This window comes from Ahaetulla prasina, chromosome 6 (genome assembly GCF_028640845.1).
Source record: "Ahaetulla prasina isolate Xishuangbanna chromosome 6, ASM2864084v1, whole genome shotgun sequence".
In the NCBI taxonomy this organism is placed as follows: domain Eukaryota; kingdom Metazoa; phylum Chordata; class Lepidosauria; order Squamata; family Colubridae; genus Ahaetulla; species Ahaetulla prasina.
The window spans coordinates 45,389,436-45,412,210 of NC_080544.1; the positions used below are offsets into that span (position 1 = coordinate 45,389,436).

Below are 22,775 nucleotides of genomic sequence, written 5' to 3' on the forward strand. Positions count from 1 at the left end.
GCTACCAGTTCGCCTGAACCAGATAGAACCAGCTGAATACCACCACTGTTAGTCCGAGCACTTTCCAGGAGTTAAAACCTGGTTCAGTGGCATGCATACTCGCACAGAGAGATTCTTAGCTGACCATTATTGAAACAGTTTCTTTTGTGTTTGCAATACAAGCAAGTTATCTGTCCACTGCTTGCATTCTTAGGAATAGATTTATTGCCATATCCATAGTGAAGACCGTATAATTGGAAAGCAATAAATGGATCTAATTTTTTCTAAATGCAAATGTGATACTAAGTTGGTCAAACAGCCACTCACAAAATGATTTTAATGAAGTGTTAGAATGCCATCACATCAGCCATATAGTGCTTATTCACATACTAATAGATCAGCATTTTAGAAGAGATTTCATTGCGGTCAAATACATAGTTGTCAGCTGCTGGTGAGAAAATGTAAAATCCATTATTTTTTTTCCTTGTGGAGATGTGATAAAAGGACTTGTTCATGACCCAAAATATCAGAGGCAGAATCTGCAGGTGGGCCACTCAATTTGGCCAGTTTGGAGGGTCCTACAATGAACACTGGTTGATTCATTGATGGATTGATATTTTTCAGCCTAGTTCTAAACTTATTTTGCTAAAAAGGATAGTTTTATAACAATGAGGTTAAGAATATCCACATGGGTTTTTATATGGTAAAGGCTTTGAAGTATTATGGTTTAATTTATACAAGAGCTGTAGAAGAAATAAATACTGGATGATCTAGAAAGTCTCAATTTTAAATCCAGTTATAAAGTTTTCTTTCTTGGGCTTTGGTATTTTAACTTCCTCTTTGTTCTTCTCCTTCAAATGTCAAAACCATCAAAAATATTTTTAATCCTCATAAATATACACAAATAAAGTAAATAAAGTACTTTTCCTTGGGTTTCTTTTTCTTTTATTATTTTTCCAAATCCAATTTTAAATCCAGTTGTAAAAATTTCTTTCTTGGGCTTTGGTATTTTAACCTCCTCTTTATTCTTCTCCTTCCATTAACTTTCCCAAGTGCCAATTAGCCATTCATTTACACTCCGAGACACCTTTTAAAGTTATTAAAATTTTTCTTTTTTACCTGTGAGTTGGCCAATCACTCACCTGGTACCAGCACTTCATTCAGACACTACTCCTGCACAAAAAACTTAGTCCATTTGCCCCAGCTTCAAAGCGGTCATTTTTCAATGGCCACTACCCCTGCCTAAGAGCAGCCTCCGACCTTTCCAGAAACTTGCCTGCTCATTGGAGCCCACTATTTTTCCAGTCGGTCTCACTGCAACACTTCCGGTTTCCCTGAAAAAAACCAAGATTGAGAGCATCTCTCATTTCAATCCTATGTCAACATTCCTTTTCCTTACAGAAAAAGGTGATAAAATAAATTATTATCCCGACATCTACATTTTCAAAATATATATTATATTGCAGGAAAAGAAGACAACTGAATCCCCAGAGTAGGGTGAAGCAAGAATTCCTACAAAAGGGAAGATAGACCACCCACAAGCTATATGGAATTTCAATGTTGCAAATGAAAATATCATTGTAATACTTTGCAGTAAAAACAGCACATAAAATCTCAGCTGTGTTCTATAATGGAACACAGTCAATGTATATTTATTGTGTGTGTGTGTGTGTGTGTGTGCATGCAATATCTTAGAAAACAAAATAAAAACCCCTTTATGGAACCAAGAAGCACGATCTTTGCAACAAAGAGAAACTATAACAATATCTCTGATTGCTAGTCTTGAAACAATCTGCCAAAGGTCAGAAACAAGGAAACAAGACGTGACAAGAAATTACATCAATGAGGAATATGATTTCTCACAATGTCTGCAAGATTTTGGTATTACCACTGCAAATATCCCTTTTTCTGCCATATTAAAAACACCACATTTGAAATACAGTGGGGTAAAAAAGTATTTAGTCAGCCACCAGTTGTGCAAGTTCTCCCACTGAAAAAGATGAGAGAGGCCTGTAATTGTTATCATAGGTATACCTCAACTAGGAGAGACAACATGAGAAAACATCCAGAAAATCACATTGTCTGATTTGTAACGAATTTATTTGCAAATTATGGTGGAAAATAAGTATTTGGTCACCAACAAACAAGCAAGATTTCTGGCTCTCACAGACCTGTAACTTCTACTTTAAGAGGCTCCTTTGTTCTCCACTCATTACCTGTATTAATGGTACCTGTTTGAACTTGTTATCAGTATAAAAGACACCTGTCCACAACCTCAAACAGTCACACTCCAAACTCCACTATGGTGAAGACCAAAGAGCTGTCGAAGGACACCAGAAACAAAATTGTAGACCTGCACCAGGCTGGGAAGACTGAATCTGCAATAGGCAAGCAGCTTGGTGTGAAGAAATCAACTGTGGGAGGAATAATTAGAAAATGGAAGACATACAAGACCACTGATAATCTCCCTCAATCTGGGGCTCCATGCAAGATCTCACCCCGTGGGGTCAAAATGATCACAAGAACGGTGAGCAAATATCCCAGAACCACACGGGGGGACCTAGTGAATGACCTGCAGAGAGCTGGGACCAACGTAACAAAGGCTACCATCAGTAACACACTACACCACCAGGGACTCAGATCCTGCAGTGCCAGATGTGTCCCCCTGCTTAAGCCAGTACATGTCCGGGCCCGTCTGAAGTTTGCTAGAGAACATTTGGATGATCCAGAAGAGGATTGGGAGAATGTCATATAGTCAGATGAAACCAAAGTAGAACTGTTTGGTAGAAACTCAACTTGTCGTGTTTGGAGGAGAGAGAATGCTGAGTTGCATCCAAAGAACACCATACCTACTGTGAAGCATGGGAGTGGCAACATCATGCTGTGGGGCTGTTTCTCTGCAAAGGGACCAGGACGACTGATCCGTGTAAAGGAAAGAATGAATGCGGCCATGTATCGTGAGATTTTGAGTGCAAACCTCCTTCCATCAGCAAGGGCATTGAAGATGAAACGTGGCTGGGTCTTGATCCTAAACACACCGCCTGGGCAACGAAGGAGTGGCTCCGTAAGAAGCATTTCAAGGTCCTGGAGTGGCCTAGCCAGTCACCAGATCTCAACCCCACAGAAAACCTTTGGAGGGAGTTGAAAGTCCGTGTTGCCCAGCGACAGCCCCAAAACATCACTGCTCTCGAGGAGATCTGCATGGAGGAATGGGCCAACATACCAGCAACAGTGTGTGAAGACGTACAGAAAACGTCTGACCTCTGTCATTGCCAACAAAGGATATATAACAAAGTATTGAGATGAACTTTTGATATTGACCAAATACTTATTTTCCACCATAATTTGCAAATAAATTCGTTACAAATCAGACAATGTGATTTTCTGGATGTGTTTTCTCATGTTGTCTCTCCTAGTTGAGGTGTACCTATGATAACAATTACAGGCCTCTCTCATCTTTTTCAGTGGGAGAACTTGCATAACTGGTGGCTGACTAAATACTTTTTTACCCCACTGTAAGTGAGTTCAGCTTCTGAAGCAGAGATTAGCCTGAGAATACACAGTTCCTGTCCAGGGCAAAGGCATTATGTAGAAGTGTCCATAATGAAATTAATCCAGATAGCAGTCCACAAAGTGTGTTCTTGTGCTCTTTAGTTAACCTGAACATTGATATGAGTATTATGTGACATTGGCCCTATATTATTATTCATGAATCTTCATAGACATTGCAGGAGAGAACTGTCTTAGACTTTGGCAGCCAAACCCCAGGAGTTATCTGGTTGCATTTTTTTTTTCAGATTAACGAGTTGAATTGAAAAGCATACTTTTTTATGAGCTCATTCTGATTCATGAATCTTTGCTTTTAGTTATGTCTAGAATCTTAGGGTTAGAACAACTGATTATCAACAGGTACACATAATGAAATCTATAGCTACTTTCTCGAGGATAATAACAGCTTTGAGAAGGTTTGAAGGATGAGAAACAATGAAGGGAAGGGAGAAATCTTCCTTATCCTTCCTTCAAATCCATCTGGGGAAAGCCAAGTTGAAGTTTAGAAGTCAGGAGAAAAGATTAAGGGTCATCTTTGCTCATAGTCTAACTTCTACATATCTTGATCAGAGTGTTAGAAAAAGATTTATTACAAATATATGCATGATGGATAGCTAGCACTCAAAATACATTTTCTGTTGAAAGTGTTGATCCCTGGCTGGATTTCTGTTATGGCTATTTTAAATCTGAGAGCTTGAAAATTTCTTCTTTTTTAAATTTTTCGAATACTGTTCCTCTAATAATAGCAGCTTAGTTAGAGAAACTTTTTTTTTGCAGTACTTTTTTAACCTGAATATGATTCGTTGCATTCTCAACCATTAATTTGTAATATACTCTGGTTAAGAAAATACAGCTTTTGAACCTCTGAAGAATGTGGTAGTAAAAAAGAAGTCTGCAGTTTCCTAGATATGTTTTACATTAGATTTATGCATATTAGCTTTGAACTTGCTTCAAATTTGGCTCTGAATATGTCCTCATATCTATAACTGCAAGATATTTACATGCCAGATCATAGCCATATTTTTATGGCCCTAATTTAATGTTCTACTATAAAAACATTAACGCTGATTTCATATTATGTGACTTCCTTTTAGTTAAGTTACTGATATATTTTAACATACACATATTTTTTAAAAATACCAAATCCATTTGTAACTCAGGATAAATGCTTAATTTTTTTTTAAATGGCTCCATTTAGTCTTAGAAGAAATGACAGTTTCTTTTTTTGTTCTCTTCATTGCACTTACAGGCATAAATGACTTTAGCTATCTACATACAAATTGTTTTGAATTGTCTATATATGTTGGTTGTGATAAATACCCTCATGAAAGTGAATTACCAGAAGAATGGGAAAATAATCGTGAGTCACTTATTGTTTTCATGGAACAGGTAAGTACTGGTAGCAAAACAATATGGCTGGTAAAGTTTGGATCTGTTTCCAATGCAATTCTTAACAGGAATGTGTGAGATTTGTTTATCATAATTTATTGCCAAAGGTGTTGTCTCTAGGGGCAGAAATATTTTAGTTTTTCAACAAGTAGACATTTCGGCCTCTGATGTGAATCAGCATGCTTCACCCCTACTCACAAATACATAAATACATAAGAGGGAAAATTCTTCCAATAACGAGATCAGGGTTGTTGTTTTTTAAGTAGCTCATGGATGCTTTATTGTGCATTAAATAAAAGAAGTATTTGGATTTGGGCTATGGATAAACACTTCATGTTTTGAGTAATCAGTTATAGAGGACAGTAGGAATTCAAAAAAAAGCTCTTTGTTCTCTTATTTTTTCACCCTAGTAAGTATATGGGTAGCCCATCTTAATAATAATGCACATTATCCAACCTACATAGAAATGTTGCCAAAGGGCTATTTTTTGTGGCATATTTAAAATCCTGCAGGAAGAAAAATTTTAAACAGTTTGCTGATACAGCCACAGAAATCTTAACAAAGAGCAACACACAGCTTGATTTTCTTGAACACTTCCCATGAACAACCGCACAAAATCTACATTTTTCTGGTTACTGGCTGACGAATCTTTCTCTTCCTAACACACTGTACAATGGTTGTATTTGCATTTGATAAGATGTCAGCAATTTTCAACAAACTAAAGCCACATTGTCTTTAGCACACAGCTTGAAAACTATTATTAACAAATAAAAATGTAGACAATGTACATACCACAATTCAACAAAGAAAAACAACAGAGAACCTGACCCCATTTGCTCTTTTACCCAGGAATGTAAAAGACCATTTCTGCACAGGACACAATAATACTTTGATAAAGCCAACCTTCTGTTTTGGTCACATGTACTGCTTCATTTCATCCACAGTTCATTAGGAAACCAATCAATCACCCACTCACTCACTCACTCACTCACTCACTCAATCAATCAATCAATCAGAATAGACCTATAAGGGAGCTTGGAGGCCTTCTAGTCCAGGCCCCTGGTCAAGCAAGAAATCCTATTTGAGACAAGAGGCTGTCCAGTCTCTTATTAAAAACCTCCATTGATAAAGCACCCACAACTTCTGAAAGCAAGCTATTCCGTTGGTTAATTATCCTCACTGTTATGAAGTTTCTCCTTAATTTCAGGCTGCATCTCTCCTTGATTAATTTCCTTCCATTGTTTCTTGTCTTACCTTCTGGTGCTTTGGAAAATAAGTGGACACCCTCTTCTGTGTGGCAGCCCATCAAATATTGGAATACTGCTTTAGACACATTTCCTTCTTCAGATGGCACTATCCCATCATAGCTTCAGGATGTATAAAATCTATCATAGCTTATCCCTTTGGAGGCAACATCAGCTGGGCTACTGTGGGAATGATCAGAGTTGTCACTAGCTAATTTCCTCCACTGCCATTCCTCTCCTCGTTAATCAGACCAATTAGTGAGGAAAGACTCAGAGATATCAGTAGGAAGCAAACGGAGGTGCTATGTGACTGCAGCCCCCATGGGCCCTCCCAGTGCCAACACTACATGGGACAGGTCTCCATATATATAGCTCTGTATAAGTAGTGCTGAACAATGTTATGCCCATTGGTAAGGAACAGAATCACAAGTGTAAACTTCAGCAAACTGTCACAATATAAACCCTGCTGTTACAAATCCTCTATTTTCCCAATCTTTACAAGGAATTATTGCTGGGTTTTTTTCCCATCAGCAATCATATTGCATTCCATGGCAACTAAGAATCTCAATCATCACTTTTTTGATTTGCTTGCTTTTAAGTTCGCACTTCCCTGATGGCTGCATAAGCAATGACAAAATGAAGTCTCTTTGAGCTGAATCATCCTGGTGATTACGTGGATATCCATGTAGTTTTCTTGGCAGCGATAAGATGTGATTTGTTCTTATGTGCTTCTGTTATTTTTTTCCTTAGCTTCCAATCTAGCTTGCAGCTAGACCTTCATGATCTCCCATTTAAGTGTTAACTAGGATAACCTAGCTTGGACTGAATGATTGAAAGTATTATGTCCTGCCAGCGAATTGTAATAAACAATGGTCTTAAAAGTTTAGAGACTAAATGTGAGAAAGAGAAAGGGTTGTTCAACTTAACCACAACTTGTTCTCTGCTGCTTGCTTGTTCCTCGTGTAATCTTTATGATTTTGGAGAGTTATCCATGTTCTTGTTTGTTTGGTGATGCTTTCCCAGAGAAATGTTAAATATACTCAGTTTGTATTGGCATGAATGAAAAAATGTAGCCTTCAAAAGTAGTATCAAATTATTTTCTTCCCCACTCTCATCGCACCACCCCCAAAATGAAGCTATTTTAGTTTAGACAAAAAAGCTATTTTCTATAAGTAAGTCTAACCCATGTCTTAAAATGGGTTTAATAGCTTCTTATATCTCTGACCTTGGCAATATTTTTAAGATGATGGTTCAAAGCTGGTACGGAATATACAAACAACAATTTATCTGCTTATCTAAATATATTTAAATAATTATTTTATAGTTCAATCTCTCATAATAAGTTGAACTAGAGAGGAAACTCAGGATCAAGTTCTATTATCTCAGTAACAAGTTATTTAATTGCAAATCATTACAACCTGTAAATGTGAGGTTTAATGACTTACATTATATCGCTATTACGTTCCAAACATAATATAATGCAGGTCATTCTATTATTAATAAGAGTTTGAATGATATATTCAATATGGCTATGCAAATTCACAGATCAATGCCACAAATCTTTGAAACAGTGAATCAAATTCTGTGACTTTCAAGCATCTTGCAGCCTTTTTAAGTGTTTCCCAAATTCCCATGTTGCTTCTTATTTCTGAGCTTGTTACAGACTGCCCTCCAACTACTTGAACTGAACAGACTCTTTTGGTATTATTATTATTTATTATTATTGCAGTATTATTCTGGTTGGTCGCATAGCCAGCCAGATGTTTAGATTGGATCTGACAGTTTTGCTCACCAATTGACTTCTTTCCAAGAATGTGGGATGGCAAATGGTTAATCTTTGATGGCATTATTATTATTGTGCCCTCTAGTCCCTGTAGTGTTCATGGCAAGATTTTTTTAAAAAAATTGCTATTGCATTATTAATATTCTGAGACTGATAATATTCTGAGAGTATAACTGGCCCAAGGTCATCCAAGTCGCTTCATGCCCAAGACAAAACTAGAACCCTCAGTTTCTAGCCTGGTGCCTTGATCACTACACCAGACCAGTTCTCTTTTAATATTTCAAGGGTACCATTAAAATCAAGTCAAGATGGATTTGCAAACATTGAATATGTGACCTTGATGGAAACCTGTGAAGTACATACATCCCATTCTTACAAATCCTCAGCATTATTGTCATGCTTTTAGAGCATGCTTTTCTACATATGTATGCTCTTTTTCTCTGCATCCATAGTTACATCCTCTGCCTATATTTGCATATGTTGCATATGTTACTTTGCATCTCAGCTGCAACAGAGCACTATTTTTTGCCTAGGTCTGAAATACTTTATCAGGGGCTGGACTAAATGACTTATGTGGTGATCTGAATCTATTCTTATAACACTACAGACTTTTCTTGGTAATCCTAAATTTGTATTCCTTATTACAGTTTTGAATGAAGCCCTTTTTGGAGATTGTGTACAGAATCCTCAGTTGTAGTTACATATGTGAGTTTAGTGGTAAAAAGGACCATCCTTCATACACACGCAGGCTGCATTCCATACCAGACCTTAAATTCCCCCCACCCCAGGGCCCCCAAAAACATTCAATAGTTTGTTACTGAAAGTGCCTTTGTAAGAAAACATTCACAGCAAGCTGAATTGAAGAGAGAGCAGAATCAATCAGGATCATGCATGTAGCCCAGTAAATCAAATTGCTTCAATCCACCAACCAAATCTCAAAGATAGTATGGCTAGCATGCTGCCCTAGCAGGAAGAGATATGAGTTTGTCTAAAATATTCTAATAGCACACTGTAATCTCCAAGGTGGTCTATCCATTTGATATCTCAGTACCATAATTTTCGGAGTATAAAATGTACCTTTTTACCCAAAAAGAGGGTGAAAATCTGGGTGCGTCTTATACTCCGAATGTAACCCCACCCAGCTTCTCAAATGGAGGTTTCAGAGGCTGAAAAAAGCTTCAGAAATGGAGCTTCAGAAAAAAAGCCCCAAATGGAGCTTAGAAAAAAAGTCCCAAACGGAGCTTCAGAAAAGAAGCTGCCAAACAGAGTTTCAGAGGCTTTTTTTCTAAAGCTCTGTTTCGGAGGCTTTTCAGAGGCAGAAAAATGTTTTTTCTGAAATGGAGTTTCAGAGGCAGAAAACAAAAGCAAAAAAAAGCAAGGCACATTGCTCATAACCAAGGAACCTGTTGCTAAAATTCACTTCTGGGAACAGCTGACTGGGGGTATTTCGGGAGGTCAATCCACCTGCCAATCAGCTTTTTTCTCATTTTCCTCCCCAAAAACTAAGGTGCATCTTATACTCCAGTGCATCTTATACTCTGAAAAACACGATATTTGTTTTCCCCCCCTCTAAAATAGCCCTAATGTCAAATGTTTATTCTTTGGGGGCCTCCTAATCCTTGAGATGATGATGATGATGACGATGACGATGATGATGAAGAGGGGAGAGGAGAAGGTGGGGAGGAGCAGTGGTGGGATTCAAGTAATTTAACAACCAGTTCTCTGCCCTAATGATTTCTTCCAACAATCAGTTTGCCAAACTGCACAGACAGTTAACAACCGGTTCTCCCGAAGTGGTGCGAACTGGGCCAGAGGATGTTTGTTATAACTGCCCATGCCAAAGACTCTTTTCCTTTTATGTAAAGATTAAGTGAGGGAAACATGCTTAATTTGTTTAAAGTCTTTAGCCCAAAGTGAATTATACGGCTTTGGAAAAAAGTCATCAGCATGTAATTCCTTTTTGTATTGATGCTGATCCTTATTTGTCCCTATTATTTCGCCATCAGGTACATCGTGGAATTAAAGGCATAGTCAGGGATCAACATGGGAAGGGAATTCCAAATGCCATTATTTCTATAGAAGGGGTGAACCATGATGTCCGCACAGGTAAATACACATTTTTGTTATAAAAAGAAAATGATAAAAAGGACAACCAAAACAGCCAACACTGATTTACACAGACCCGTTTTATTAAGAGATCATTTAACTGATTGAGGCCAAGGCGCCCTTATAGTAGTTGGGCTACTATAACAGACAGTAGCCCAACTGTTTGAACATTAAGTTAGTGGCATGCACAAACCTTTCAAGTTAAGTAGCTCTATCCTTGCCAGCCCAATGAGGTAGACCAGTCTATTAAGCCAATGCCATATTGGTCAAGACAAGTTTTTATTGCGACAATTACTATTATGTCTGGTGTCCGATACCAGGAAGAGTCCAGTCAGGAACTGCTTTTACAACTTTATTAACCAACGGAATAACAACAAGAGAACTCTGACTAAAAAACTAGGAAACCCTTGACAGCTCTTATATACCGGCTGCCAGAGGGGCTGCACCAATGACAGGGCTCCAAATCTCCCGCCTTTCTTGTGGCGCGTCTCATCCAATCAGCAGACGCCTGGCTGTTGCCAGGCTAGAGACGCATCGTGACTCTGAGGACTTTACAATTACAGCAACAGAATCTTGAAAGTCTCCTTCCTTGCTTCATCTTCATATGAGCTAGGAGACGCTTGTCAGAGATATTGTCTCACTTTTTTTTTCTTGGCCCAGACTCAAGTCCCTCTTATTTAATCATTGCCTTGATAGCAGCTCTTCTTCCTACTCTCACAATTCCCTATGCTCTCTACCATATACAGAAAAATAAAACATAATTGGCTAATATACCTTTGTGATTTCTTTCGAATAGTCCATGCTATTGTACTCAAAAATAAACAAGCATAGTGGGATATGTGGCAAAATTAACCACTGCATTCACTGCTCCATTTGTATCTGATTTCTTGAGGAATAATATCTCCTGATGGAAATTCACTATAACTGTCGTCCTGAATATCACAGAGAATTACATGTTTAAGATACACAATACTGCTTCTTTATATATAGCAAAATTCATGATAGGTAAATGTTGCATATGAAATCTATTTTTAATCTCACTGTCAAAATAATGCAATCTTCAGAAAAATATTTGTATTATTATCACTTTTGTATTATTATCACATACAAGTTAACGCTCCATAGTACCCAGATCCAAGGCAGACATTAGATTTGCATTGACATATATTCTTGCATATATTGTTTGGTATCATAGGCCAATCATAGTGATTAGACTAGAATTTAGCTTCCCATCGTGAAATTGCTTAGTATAATATTTCAGATTCAGTTTTCAAAAAATGAAATGTCTCAGTTTTTATTTTAAAACATATGTGACATCTGAAAACTTAGTAATTCACCTCATTATAGTGGTCCATCAACTGACTTTTTACAGGAAATAGAATGAGAAATACCACAACTGTATTCAATCTCATTTTCTCTCTCACACACATACAGTTTGCAGACAAAATGTCAGGTTAGTTTTTCTGGTGTTGGAAAACTAGGAGCAAGATATTCTCTGCATAATTTATCGTCACTTTATATTAGCTCAGTTATGCCACTGGTTATTACTGTGAAGATATATTAAAGGAAAGCCCATGTAAGATGTCAGAGAACAGGCAGGATAAATATTCATCAAGAAAAAAAAAACAGGATCATAGCTTGATCCTTGCAATTGATCTCAAGGTCTGTAACTGCTTTGTCTTAGTGCCTAGGATATCATCTATATATAATTTTTCACCCCAAAACCCTCTGGGAATGGCAAAGATAAATCAAATTATACTGCTTCTGCCCAGAATGGGACATTTCTCCCTAGATGTCTTGCCCCAGATGACTCACTGTGGACAATCTGCTGCAGAATAACTTGCTGTGAGAAATTCAATGTGGGATAACTCAAGAGAAGGACAGTAGGGACTGGTGACTCCATGTTCTGGCTCACCCCAGCCTCGAGGACTTCTAACCTGAGAAGCTTCAGACCTAAAGCAAGACAAGCCCCACTGCAATTCACTTGTCCCTCTCTTGGGTTATCCTGCATTTAATTGTCCCATGGCGAACTGGCTTGGGTGAATTGACTGTGGCAAGATAGACGGGGTGAGTTGGCCAGGGTGAATCAGCCATGGTGAGTTGTCCTAGACCTGCTTCTGACCATTATCTGAGTTGTTTTTTATTTCACACAGATGTCTTTTCTTCCCTTTCCTTCATGAACAACAGACAAAAATAAACCAAGAAAATACGCAGCATGTGTCATTTCGTTCACTGTGCAGGTCATTGATTTAGGATTTTTCTACACCAGGGTCCTCAACCCCTGGTTCGTGGACCAGCACTGGGCCACAATATGCCGGAAACTGGGCTGCGCAAAGAAGCAAAGCCCTGTCCATGGGATCCAGGCATCATGTGAAACCATGCCCCCTCCGATCCACAGGAAAACCTCTGTCTATGAAATTGGTCCCTGGTGCCCAACAGGTTGGGGGTGCACCATTCTAGACAAATTTTTTTTACTGTCATCCTTTTTTTAAAAAAAAAAAGAATAATCATTAAGTTTGCCTTACTATCTAGATTTCTGTCTAGATTTACTATCTAGATTTTTTTGGGGGGTGTTACTTGGAACCCTACCATTTGACTTCCTATCACTGAAATTGAAATATCCTTGGTAGTAAAGGATAGACAACAGTTTTAACATTAGGAATTTAATTATATATTTCTGTTTAGCTCAATCTAGGCTCAGATTAGTTTAGCAAGAAGAAACAGAGGGAAAAAAAATCATATTGCAATGTGGAGACCAATGCCCCAGACCCTTCACGTTGTCAGATAGATGGATTATTATAAAGGCATCCAAATCCCACTGTAACTTGTGGCATACAAATGATTTCTAAAAGCCTTGCATATATTCCCACTAGTTGCAGAACAGAGAATATGAAACATATAGGTTAATAAAGTTAACTCAGTATATATGATTGCACTGCACACTAAAAGGTTGCTGAAATATTTCCAGGATTAAAAGCAACTCAGCCTGAGAAATAATTAATTCCTATACCAATCCTTAGTAGCAATCCTAGAGCGATCATCAAATATTTAAGCAAAAGTAAGGCTTTAGATTAAAAAAAACAAAAAAAACCCGGATGGTACTGAATGCAAATGTATTTCAATATTTTATTCTTCTTTTATTCCTCCTCAGCGAACAATGGAGATTATTGGCGGCTTCTAAATCCAGGAGAATATGTGGTCAGTGTAAAAGCCGAGGGCTACACTACGTCCATGAAAAATTGTGCCGTAGGATATGACATGGGTGCAACCCAGTGTGATTTCACCATCAGCAAAACCAATTTGGCCCGAATCAAAGAGATCATGGAGAAATTTGGAAAGCAGCCAATGAGCCTCTCACTTCGAAGGCTCAGACAGCGAGCAAGGCAGAGACGCCAGCAATATAGACTGCTTTCTGCAATGTAACAAATATTGCTATCAAAATTCTACCCTTAAACTGAAACACACTTTTGTAGTAGAATATATATATTTATATGGGTAAATTTTTTAACATGCCTTTTTTATTCATGTTGCTGTTAAGAATTGTATCTTCAAGAATATTTTTGAATTCACAATTCAATGTTTAGATTTGTAAATTCTTGTGAAATTATTGGAATTAAGAGGCTGTCCTCTAGAAAGATACTACAAAGTAATGAGTATATATATAGTGTCTCTAATCCAAATGGAAAATATATATCACCAAGGCCTGGAAAGCAATCCAGGCCAATAAACTAACGGATAATTGGCTTTTGATTTTTTAAAAAAGCTATTATGCAGTGATTGTCTAACTTGTTATATTCTTATTAAGATTAAAATTACATTCAATTTACATTCAATTACAAAAAAAAAATTAAAGCACTGCAAGTAGGATATTGATAGTGGACGTGCAACATGTTTGATTTATATCATTAATTAGCTCTATACTTTACTAATCTTATGATAGCGCACTAAATGCTCTGAATTATTACAGTTTATTTAAGTAAAGCAATGAATAGCAATCACTGTGTATTTCTTAGTTCATTGTTGGAATGTTTTTTGTGCTGTAATTACCCATTTTGTTTTTCAGTAAATGAAATTTTTGTAATTGGCTAAATCCAATATAGCTGTCATTTTGTAAATACTGTTTGCAAATATGTAGCAGCCATTCTATGTAAGGAAAAAATACTCTTCAGATCTGCTAGCATCTCTATCATTTAACGTGTTGTTTCTTATATATAAGCCCATATATAAGCACCTGGAAGACCATTGCCGGTGGTCTTCCGGGTGCGCTTCAAGGTGTTGGTTATCACCTTTAAAGCGCTCCATGGCATTGGACCGGGATATTTACAGGACCGCCTGCTGCCGACAGTTACCTCCCATTGTCCGGTACATCCAGTGCGCGCTCACAGGGAGGGCCTTCTTAGGGTGCCGTTGGCTAGTCAATGTTGGCTGGCGGCCCCAGGGGAAGAGCGTTCTCTGTGGGGGCCCCGGCTCTATGGAATGAGCTGCCGGTGGGACTCCGTCTCCTCCCTGATCTCCGGACCTTTAAACGTGAGCTCAAGACTTTCTTTTTTCACCAAGCGGGGCTTGATTTTAATATGGGGGGTTTTAGCGGATTTTTAATAGGGTTTTAGTTTTTGAAAAATTTTAGCTAATATTTTAAGTATACAGCGGTTGAATCAGATTTTTAAACTTGTTATAGTATTTTAATTTGTTTAGGATTTCTGTTGTTTTATTGGCTGTACACCGCCCTGAGTCTTCGGAGAAGGGCGGTATAAAAATATGAATGAATGAATGAATGAATGAATGAATGAATAAATAAATAAATAAATAAATAAATAAATAAATAAATAAATTGTGGTCAGTTTGTTACTAGTAGTAGCTTTCCAGGGTTTTAGGTTGGGAACCTTCTCATCATCTACCATTTTCTTATCTTTTTAATTGAAGATCTCAGTTATTGAATCAGAGTGTTTTTTTCTAGATGCTCCATTAAAACAATGGTGGCACTTTCATGTAGTATATATACCAGTAGCTAAGTGCTGAAAGAAAAAATGACCGCTTTCTATTCTGAGAAGCAACCTATCATATTCATGTTTTCAATATAGCTAGCAGTGGACTGAAGCTGGCTTGATCAAATGAGATGATTATGGTTTGAAAACTTCAACATCAGAGAGTGATTCTGTTCTGAAAATGAACTAGCACAGGTTCTACTATAGACAATTTCAAATTGTCTGACAAAAATGGTATACTTCAGCTTAATTATACATTCAGCCATGTGATGCTTAAATCAGAATATGGAGAAGGTGATCTATGCACGTAGGTCTACTGTTTTGGTCATCAGAGCAAGAATGCAATACTATATGAGAAGGACAAAAGTTAATTACCTCTGTATTAGACAATAGTAGAGTTTAGACCCACGGTGGCACAGTGGTTAGAATGCAGTACTGCATTCTACATCTGCTACGTCTACCGACTGGTGGCTGCCTGCAATTTGGCAGATTGAATCTCACTAGGCTCAGGATTGACTCAGCCTTCCATCCTTCCCAGATGGGTAAAATAATTGCCCCCAGATTGTTGGGGGCAATAGGCTGACTCTGTAAACCACTTAGACAGGGCTGTAAAGCACTGAGAAGTGGTATATAAGTCTAAATGCTATTGCTACAGTGCTATTAAAAGTATTCCTTCATATAATTGTAGCATTCATCACTCTTTGAAAACACCACCATAGTTCAACACCATAGTTCAATATTTAAATCAGTTTCTCCTCCATAATTAATATTTTCTGGTTTTAAAAAGCCAAGGAACATTAAAAAATCTTGGCCAGCTTATTAAGAAATATCAACTACCACTTTCCAGCAAGGAAGTGATGGATAAGTAGGTCTAGTTTTGACACAAACTATTTTCTACAGCATATAACATGCTCTTATTGGTTCCAGCACTGGTCATTTATTTCCCTAAATTGGCCTACTCAGCCTCTGCCTGTAACATTCCCACAGTTTATATTATGATAATGTATGAGCCCTAAAAAGACAGACAGGTAACAGTTGGACAGAGATAGGACAGATATGAATTTATGCATAAATACTTTCAAATACAGTGTCTGCTTTATGGAATTTCTAGATAGGAAACTAGTTAAAATATGCCGATTCAATATATTTAAAATAGTATCCAAATCCTTGGCTGAATCATTGTAAACAAACATTCTTGGCATCATATAATTTATTGTATTCAAATATCTTTGCAAAAGGTTAGAACGTAGAATTAAATTGCTTTGTTTTCCTTTGACATGTCAAGAGAGATTCTAAACAATAAAACTGTGCCTGAAGGCAGTGAATCCATTATGCTTAATGCAATCGTGCAGCAGTGCAGATGTGAATCAAGAATCCTAAGTGTCCAAAGACTTGTTCTCATTCAGGCAGGCTTTATTACCTGAATTCACTATCATTTGTCAGAATTTGTTACTAGTGGATTGCTGCCTTGTTCTGCAGACATTTATTTAGTGTGGTATGTGAACTTAGATTTCTATATAGACTGCTTAAATCATTTCTACTCATTCCCCTAACTCCCTTATCAGAGGTTTATCAGATTTTGTCATGAGGTGTACTGATTTAATGACTCAGTGTTTTTATCAGCTCATCTAATGAATTTGTCAACCTTCTTACTTTATATGCATTATGGATATGCATAACGGAAATTTATATAAGATGAAAAATATACTTACCTTCCTAATTTCAGTAATCTCCACTATTTTCCTTCTATAGGTCAAAACAACTGAGATATCTCACATTTACCCTTACATCATCCTGGAAGTCTACTTTTTAAAAATCTTTCTGCCCAACTTTCCTTTACTGAAGAATTCATGTGATATTTTCCATTTCCCCTAAAAATAGTGTGTGGAGACAACAATGTTACTTTTACCCAAGTCCAATCAACATATTATTATCCCATCCCATCAGCTAGAAGGTATATGCAATGTATTGTCATACGCTGGACATGAGTCACCTATATTATCTTATATCTTTTGGGCTCTGTATATTAATCCCTGATTTGTAATTAGTTGTCTGGATAAGATATAAGAGTTAACATTACCAATAAATGAAAAGAAGACAAGAAATTTAAAACCTTCAGATGTGATTATTATTGAAAATGTTATGGTCTATTTAGGCTGTTATGTTGCCTTAAATACTTCAATATACAGTTAACCATCACACAAATGCTTAGATGTTAAATAATTGAGTACATTATGTTCATTTTTAAAATTACTTTTTAAAGTATCAATGCTTGTAATCTGTTGTATGAGACTATATATTTCAGGGTCAACATTTTCTACACAGATTTAATGAGAAACAACACAATTTCTATTAAAGAATATACTTATTCAAATACACGTGGATCCCAAAGTGAAATCTGCTGAAAGTAATGATAATTCCTTCAAATTACACATATTTAAGACTATAAATGAATAGTAATCTTTATAGTTAGCAGTAACAATATCCCTTGTGTGGCACTTTTGAATAAAATTAAGCGACCAAGGTAATTAAGTCCAATCCTTATATAAGTATCTTAAATACGTGGAAATCTAGACTATCATAGAAAAGAAGGATTTCTGAAGTAATGTTTTGAGGAGAAGTACTTTAAGATATGATTGAGATTAAGAAAGGCATAGCTATCTTTTTTCAGAGGAGATATAATGTGATAATACTATCACATTACAGTATAGCTTGTCTTTTGGCCTAAACAAGATCCTGAACATTAATTTAAACCACATTGAAAACAAAATTCATATCTCATGAAGTGAAATCAAACCATCTTGTTTTGTTCCTTTGTTCACTCATTTCTTGCTCTTTGTGGACTAGTGGATTTAATTTCACCAGGGATTTCACCATACTGTCTCCTGCCAGCTTCTCTCTTTATCACCTTTCATTTTCCAAGCTTTACAGTATTTTCAAATTATTATGTATATACTATATTTTATATTCCAATAAGAAATCTGGTTTTATTTCACCTACTATTCAGTTTTTTGCCCTGCCCATGGAGTCCTAGGAATTGTCAACAATTTTCTCCAACATCAGTGAATTTTTGAGTTTAGGAAGAAAAAGTTTGTCATTGTTTTGACTTCTCCATCAATTTGCCATTAAGTTATTAGGTTGTATGTGTCTATACGTCTGTGTGTGTGCCTGTGAGTGTGTATATGCACGTGTGCATATTTTAATATTAAGCACCTAACCGCTTTTACAACCTTTTGTATCTCCAACAAAATAACTCTTAAATTTTCCCTACTTACATTTACCATATCGGTATCATCAGTGTATTTGACATTTTTAAACAGAAACTTGTTTGCCCACTTTGAAAATGCTCATCAATGCACGATATAATTAAAAAGAATTAGCAACATCCAAGAATATTAAATGGATACTTTAAAAAAGTGGTGTTTTTTTTAAAAAAGCCTCTTTCAAAAATAAATTTTAGGGATATCTTTTTTCATAGAATAAAATGTAATCAGGGACAAAACTGCTGATTATAATATAAGCACCATTTTCTTAGAAGACATAATGATTGAACATCAAATAAAAGTAGATGTTACTTATTCTACTCCCCCACTGGGAAAAAATAAACCTCTATCACCAAACAAGCAAAGAATTCAAGGAAAAAATAAAATATGGCATGTAATATAACAAAGAGAAACATAAATGGGGAGAAATAAATTGCATCTGAGTATGTCCTTGGTGTTACTAATCATTGCTATTATTCAAACAATTAGTGGCATTTTGGTCATTAAATTTAACAATATATACATTTCTATATATTAGATTTTCAGTACAACATCCATTTATGCATATTAATTGTGGCATGCAGAAGCATTTTTTCACAGAAAGAAGAGAGATATATTATTAATGATAGCTGAAAATACTATTGAAAATACAATGATTCCATATGCTTTATACTAGATTATTAAACATTTTAGATCTGGGTTATTAATTATAGCAACCCACTGTTATTTAAAGCAAAGCTTGAGTGTATTATTTTATGATGCTTAAGCAGAAATTCAACAAAAGCGGCCTCATAAAACTGAGTTTCAATATTCACTTTATAGATTTGCTCCATTTTGTTGGTTTGCTATATATACCATTTCACTAGTCCCCTTTGCATTCGGTCCAATATTATGAGATTTCAATAAATGTTTTAACCCGACATACATTTTACCATTTACTTTGGTAATGGGCAGTGAAGGAGATGGGCAGTTGAAAAATGGGAAAACAAACAATTTACTCAATCAATTAAAAAATTTTCTCTGGAATAAAATCAAACTACTATAGCTCAGTGGCTAAGACGCTGAGCTTGTCGATCGAAAGGTCGGGAGTTCAGTAGTTCGAATCCCTAGTGCCGTCTAATGGGGTGAGCTCCCGTTACTTGTCCCAGCTTCTGCCAATCTAGCAGTTTGAAAGCATGTAAAAAATGCAAGTAGAAAAATAGGGAGCACCTTTGGTGGGAAGGTAACAGCGTTCCATGCGTCTTTGGCATTTAGTCATGCAGGCCACATGACCACGGAGACGTCTTCAGACAGCGCTGGCTCTTCAGCTTTGAAATGGAGATGAGCACCGCCCCCTAGAGTCGGGAATGACTAGCACATATGTGCTAGGGAAACCTTTACCTTTACTATGTAATATAAATAAATGCAATAATATGTTGATATAAATGGATTTATATATGGATATATATATTTACATATACACAGGACAAGATACAAGGCTAAATGCTATTGCTAAAAGCTATTGCTTGTGAAGGTAAGGTTATGCTGATCATGATATTCTTAGAGGATGTATTTATTTAATTGTGAAGGGATGTATATAAAGTATTAAAATACATGACAGTTTGGCTTATTATGTTTATGGTATTTTCTGTAAAGTAGCCAATGAGCTGCCATGGGAAGCCTGTAATAAATCAAACTTCTAGGCTGAATGGATAGGCATTCAGATGGCAAAACATGAAAAAGTGTACTACTAAAATGGAGCAAAGAAATGCACCCCAATGAGTGGGGTGATTAATAAGTCCAGAAACAGTTACCTGTCCATTCTGGCATCAAGCTGGGTACTGCAGAAAATGATGCTTCTCCATGCCAGACAAAGCCAGTGTCAGAAATGATTATTTTGTTGGGCGATGCCAGTGTCAGAAATGATTCAGAAGTGCTTTGGAGCTTACCTGAAAAGAAGCACATTTCTCTACTATTCATTAGTGCAGTCTGACTGGTTTTTTCCCTCAGGAATTAACTCGTAACTTTCACTTTTTTAAACTTTATCTACTTTATATTCCTTACCTTATTTTGGTCAGGACTGCCCCTGTCTTTTTTCTTATACTTCTGTTTAGAAGTTTAGAATAACAGAGTTGGAAGGGACCTGCTTAGGCAGGAAACCCTACATCACTTCAGACAAATGGTTATCTAATCTTGTCTTAAAAACTTCCAGTGTTGGAGCATTTACAACTTCTGGAGACCAGTTATTCCACTGATTAATTGTTCTAACTGTCAGGGAATTTCTCCTTCCTTCTAAGTTGCTTCTTTCTTTGATTAGTTTCCATCCATTGCTTCTTGTTCTATCCTCAGGTGCTTTTGAGAATAGTTTGACTGATTCATACTGCTTTCTTTTCTTTCTGGTAATCTCTCCATATGGTTCACAAACATATGCGTGGTCGGGATATTGGATCATTGTTTTTGTACACCTATTGACCGCATTCATTGCATCTCTGCAATGAATCTAAATGCACCATCATCACTGAGATGATTGAGTGAATTCCATACAAGCTGGAGGTCTGGAACAGGCAGCTTTCAGAAATGCCAATCTACCTGTGTGCAACATATGTGTAGAATATTAAATATGCCCTTTCTCTGTGAATGTATGATGCATGCATACATATAAGGACAAAAAATCGTGTACACCAAATATTGAAAGTCATAAAGTAGAAGGTTGCTCAGTCACAATTCCCAGAATCCTTCATCATTGACCTTGATATATGGGACTCAGAAGCTAACATTTAGCAAAAATGGGTGATTGCTCTTGATAGATAGAGAGAGAGGGAGGGAGGAAAGGAGGGGGAGAAAGAGAGAGAGAGAGAGAGAGAGAGAGAGAGAGAGAGAGAGAGAGAGAGAGAGAAATCTTTATTGGCCAAGTGTGACTGGACACACAAGGAATTCATCTTGGTGCATACGCTCTTGGAGTATATAAAAGAAAAGATACATTCGTCAAGAATCATAAGGTACAACACTTAATGATAGTCATAGGGAAACAGTCAATATAAATCTTAAGGATGCCAGCAACAAGGTTACAGTCATACAGTCATAAGTGGGAGGAGATGGGTGATAGGAACGATGAGAAGATTAATAGTAGTGCAGATTTAGTAACTAGTTTGACAGTGTTGAGGAATTATTTGTTTACCAGAGTGATGACATTCAGGAAAAAACTGTTCTTGTGTCTAATTGTTCTGGTGTGCAGTGCTCTATAGCGTCATTTTGAGGGTAGGAGTTGAAACAGTTTATGTCCAGGATGCGAGGGATCTGTAAATATTTTCACAGCCCTCTTTTTAACTCGTGCAGTATACAGGTCTTCAGTGGAAGGCAGGTTGGTAGTAATTGTTTTTTCTGCAGTTCTAATTATCTTCTGAAGTCTGTGTTGGGTTGCAGAACCAAACCAGACAGTTATAGAGGTGAAGATGACAGACTCAATAATTCTTCTGTAGAACTGTATTTATTTATTTATTTATTTATTTAGATTTTTATACCGCCCTTCTCCCGAAAGACTCAGGGCGGTGTACAGCCAAATTATAAAAACAACACAATGTACAATTAAAACAAAAACCTTAAAACAAGCATAATCCATAAATGGCCGAAATTTAAAACGATCAAATTTAGAACCCTTAAAATTCATAAATAATAACCCCAATTAAAATTATTTAGAATTAAAATTTAAGCCAGTCCCGCTTGAATAAACAAATGCGTTTTCAGCTCACGGTGAAAGGTCCGAAGGTCAGGTAATTGGCGCAAACCAGGGGGAAGTTCATTCCAAAGGGTAGGAGCTCCTACAGAGAAGGCCCTTCCCCTGGGGGCCACCAGCCAACATTGCTTGGCGGACGGCACCCTGAGAAGACCCTCTCTGTGTGAGCGTACAGGTCGGTGGGAGGCATGAGGTAACAGCAGGCAGTCCCGTAAGTACCCGAGCCCTAAGCCATGGAGCGCTTTAAAGGTGCTAACCAAAACCTTAAAGCACACCCGAAAGACCACAGGAAGCCAGTGCAGACTGCGTAGGAGCGGTGTTACGTGGGAGCAGCGTGAGGCTTTCAGGCTCACTTTCCTTTGGCATCTCCAATCAGTTACATTGTCTGGAAGGCAGAATCAGTTGCAGCTAATGTTCCCCAGGAACTCTGGGAGTTGAAGTCCACAAATCTGCCTGGAATCCATTGCTCAGCCAAATGCTTTGCTGGCTGAAGAACTCTGGGAGCTGAAGTCCACAAACTTTAAAGTTATAAGTTTGGAGACCCAAATCTAAAAAATTTAAATAAAATAAAAAAATATTTGTGCAGTTTTCTGAGATTTGGTGTGTTTCTGTAGTGTTTCACTCTAACTACACAAACACACAGAATCTCACAAAGCTGTATGTGGCATTTTGTGTGTGTGAGTCTGTTGTGTTGTGTGTGTGTGTGTGTGTAAAGTGTAAAACTTAGTTTTTGAGCTTTTTGTGGCTTTGTGAGGTTCCTGCTTG

General features: G+C 37.0%; 1 protein-coding gene across 1 annotated transcript in view; it reads left to right on the forward strand.

Moving 5' to 3' along the window:
- Window positions 1-14,882, forward strand: part of CPXM2 (carboxypeptidase X, M14 family member 2) — a 102,088-nt gene extending 87,206 nt beyond the window's left edge. Inside the window, exons 12-14 of the mRNA XM_058188592.1 lie at window positions 4,778-4,917; window positions 9,951-10,050; window positions 13,202-14,882. Coding sequence (XP_058044575.1) covers window positions 4,778-4,917; window positions 9,951-10,050; window positions 13,202-13,473 — 512 coding nt within the window. The 3' untranslated portion in view covers window positions 13,474-14,882. The remainder of the gene's footprint in view (window positions 1-4,777; window positions 4,918-9,950; window positions 10,051-13,201) is intronic.
- The last annotated feature ends 7,893 nt before the right edge of the window (window positions 14,883-22,775 follow it).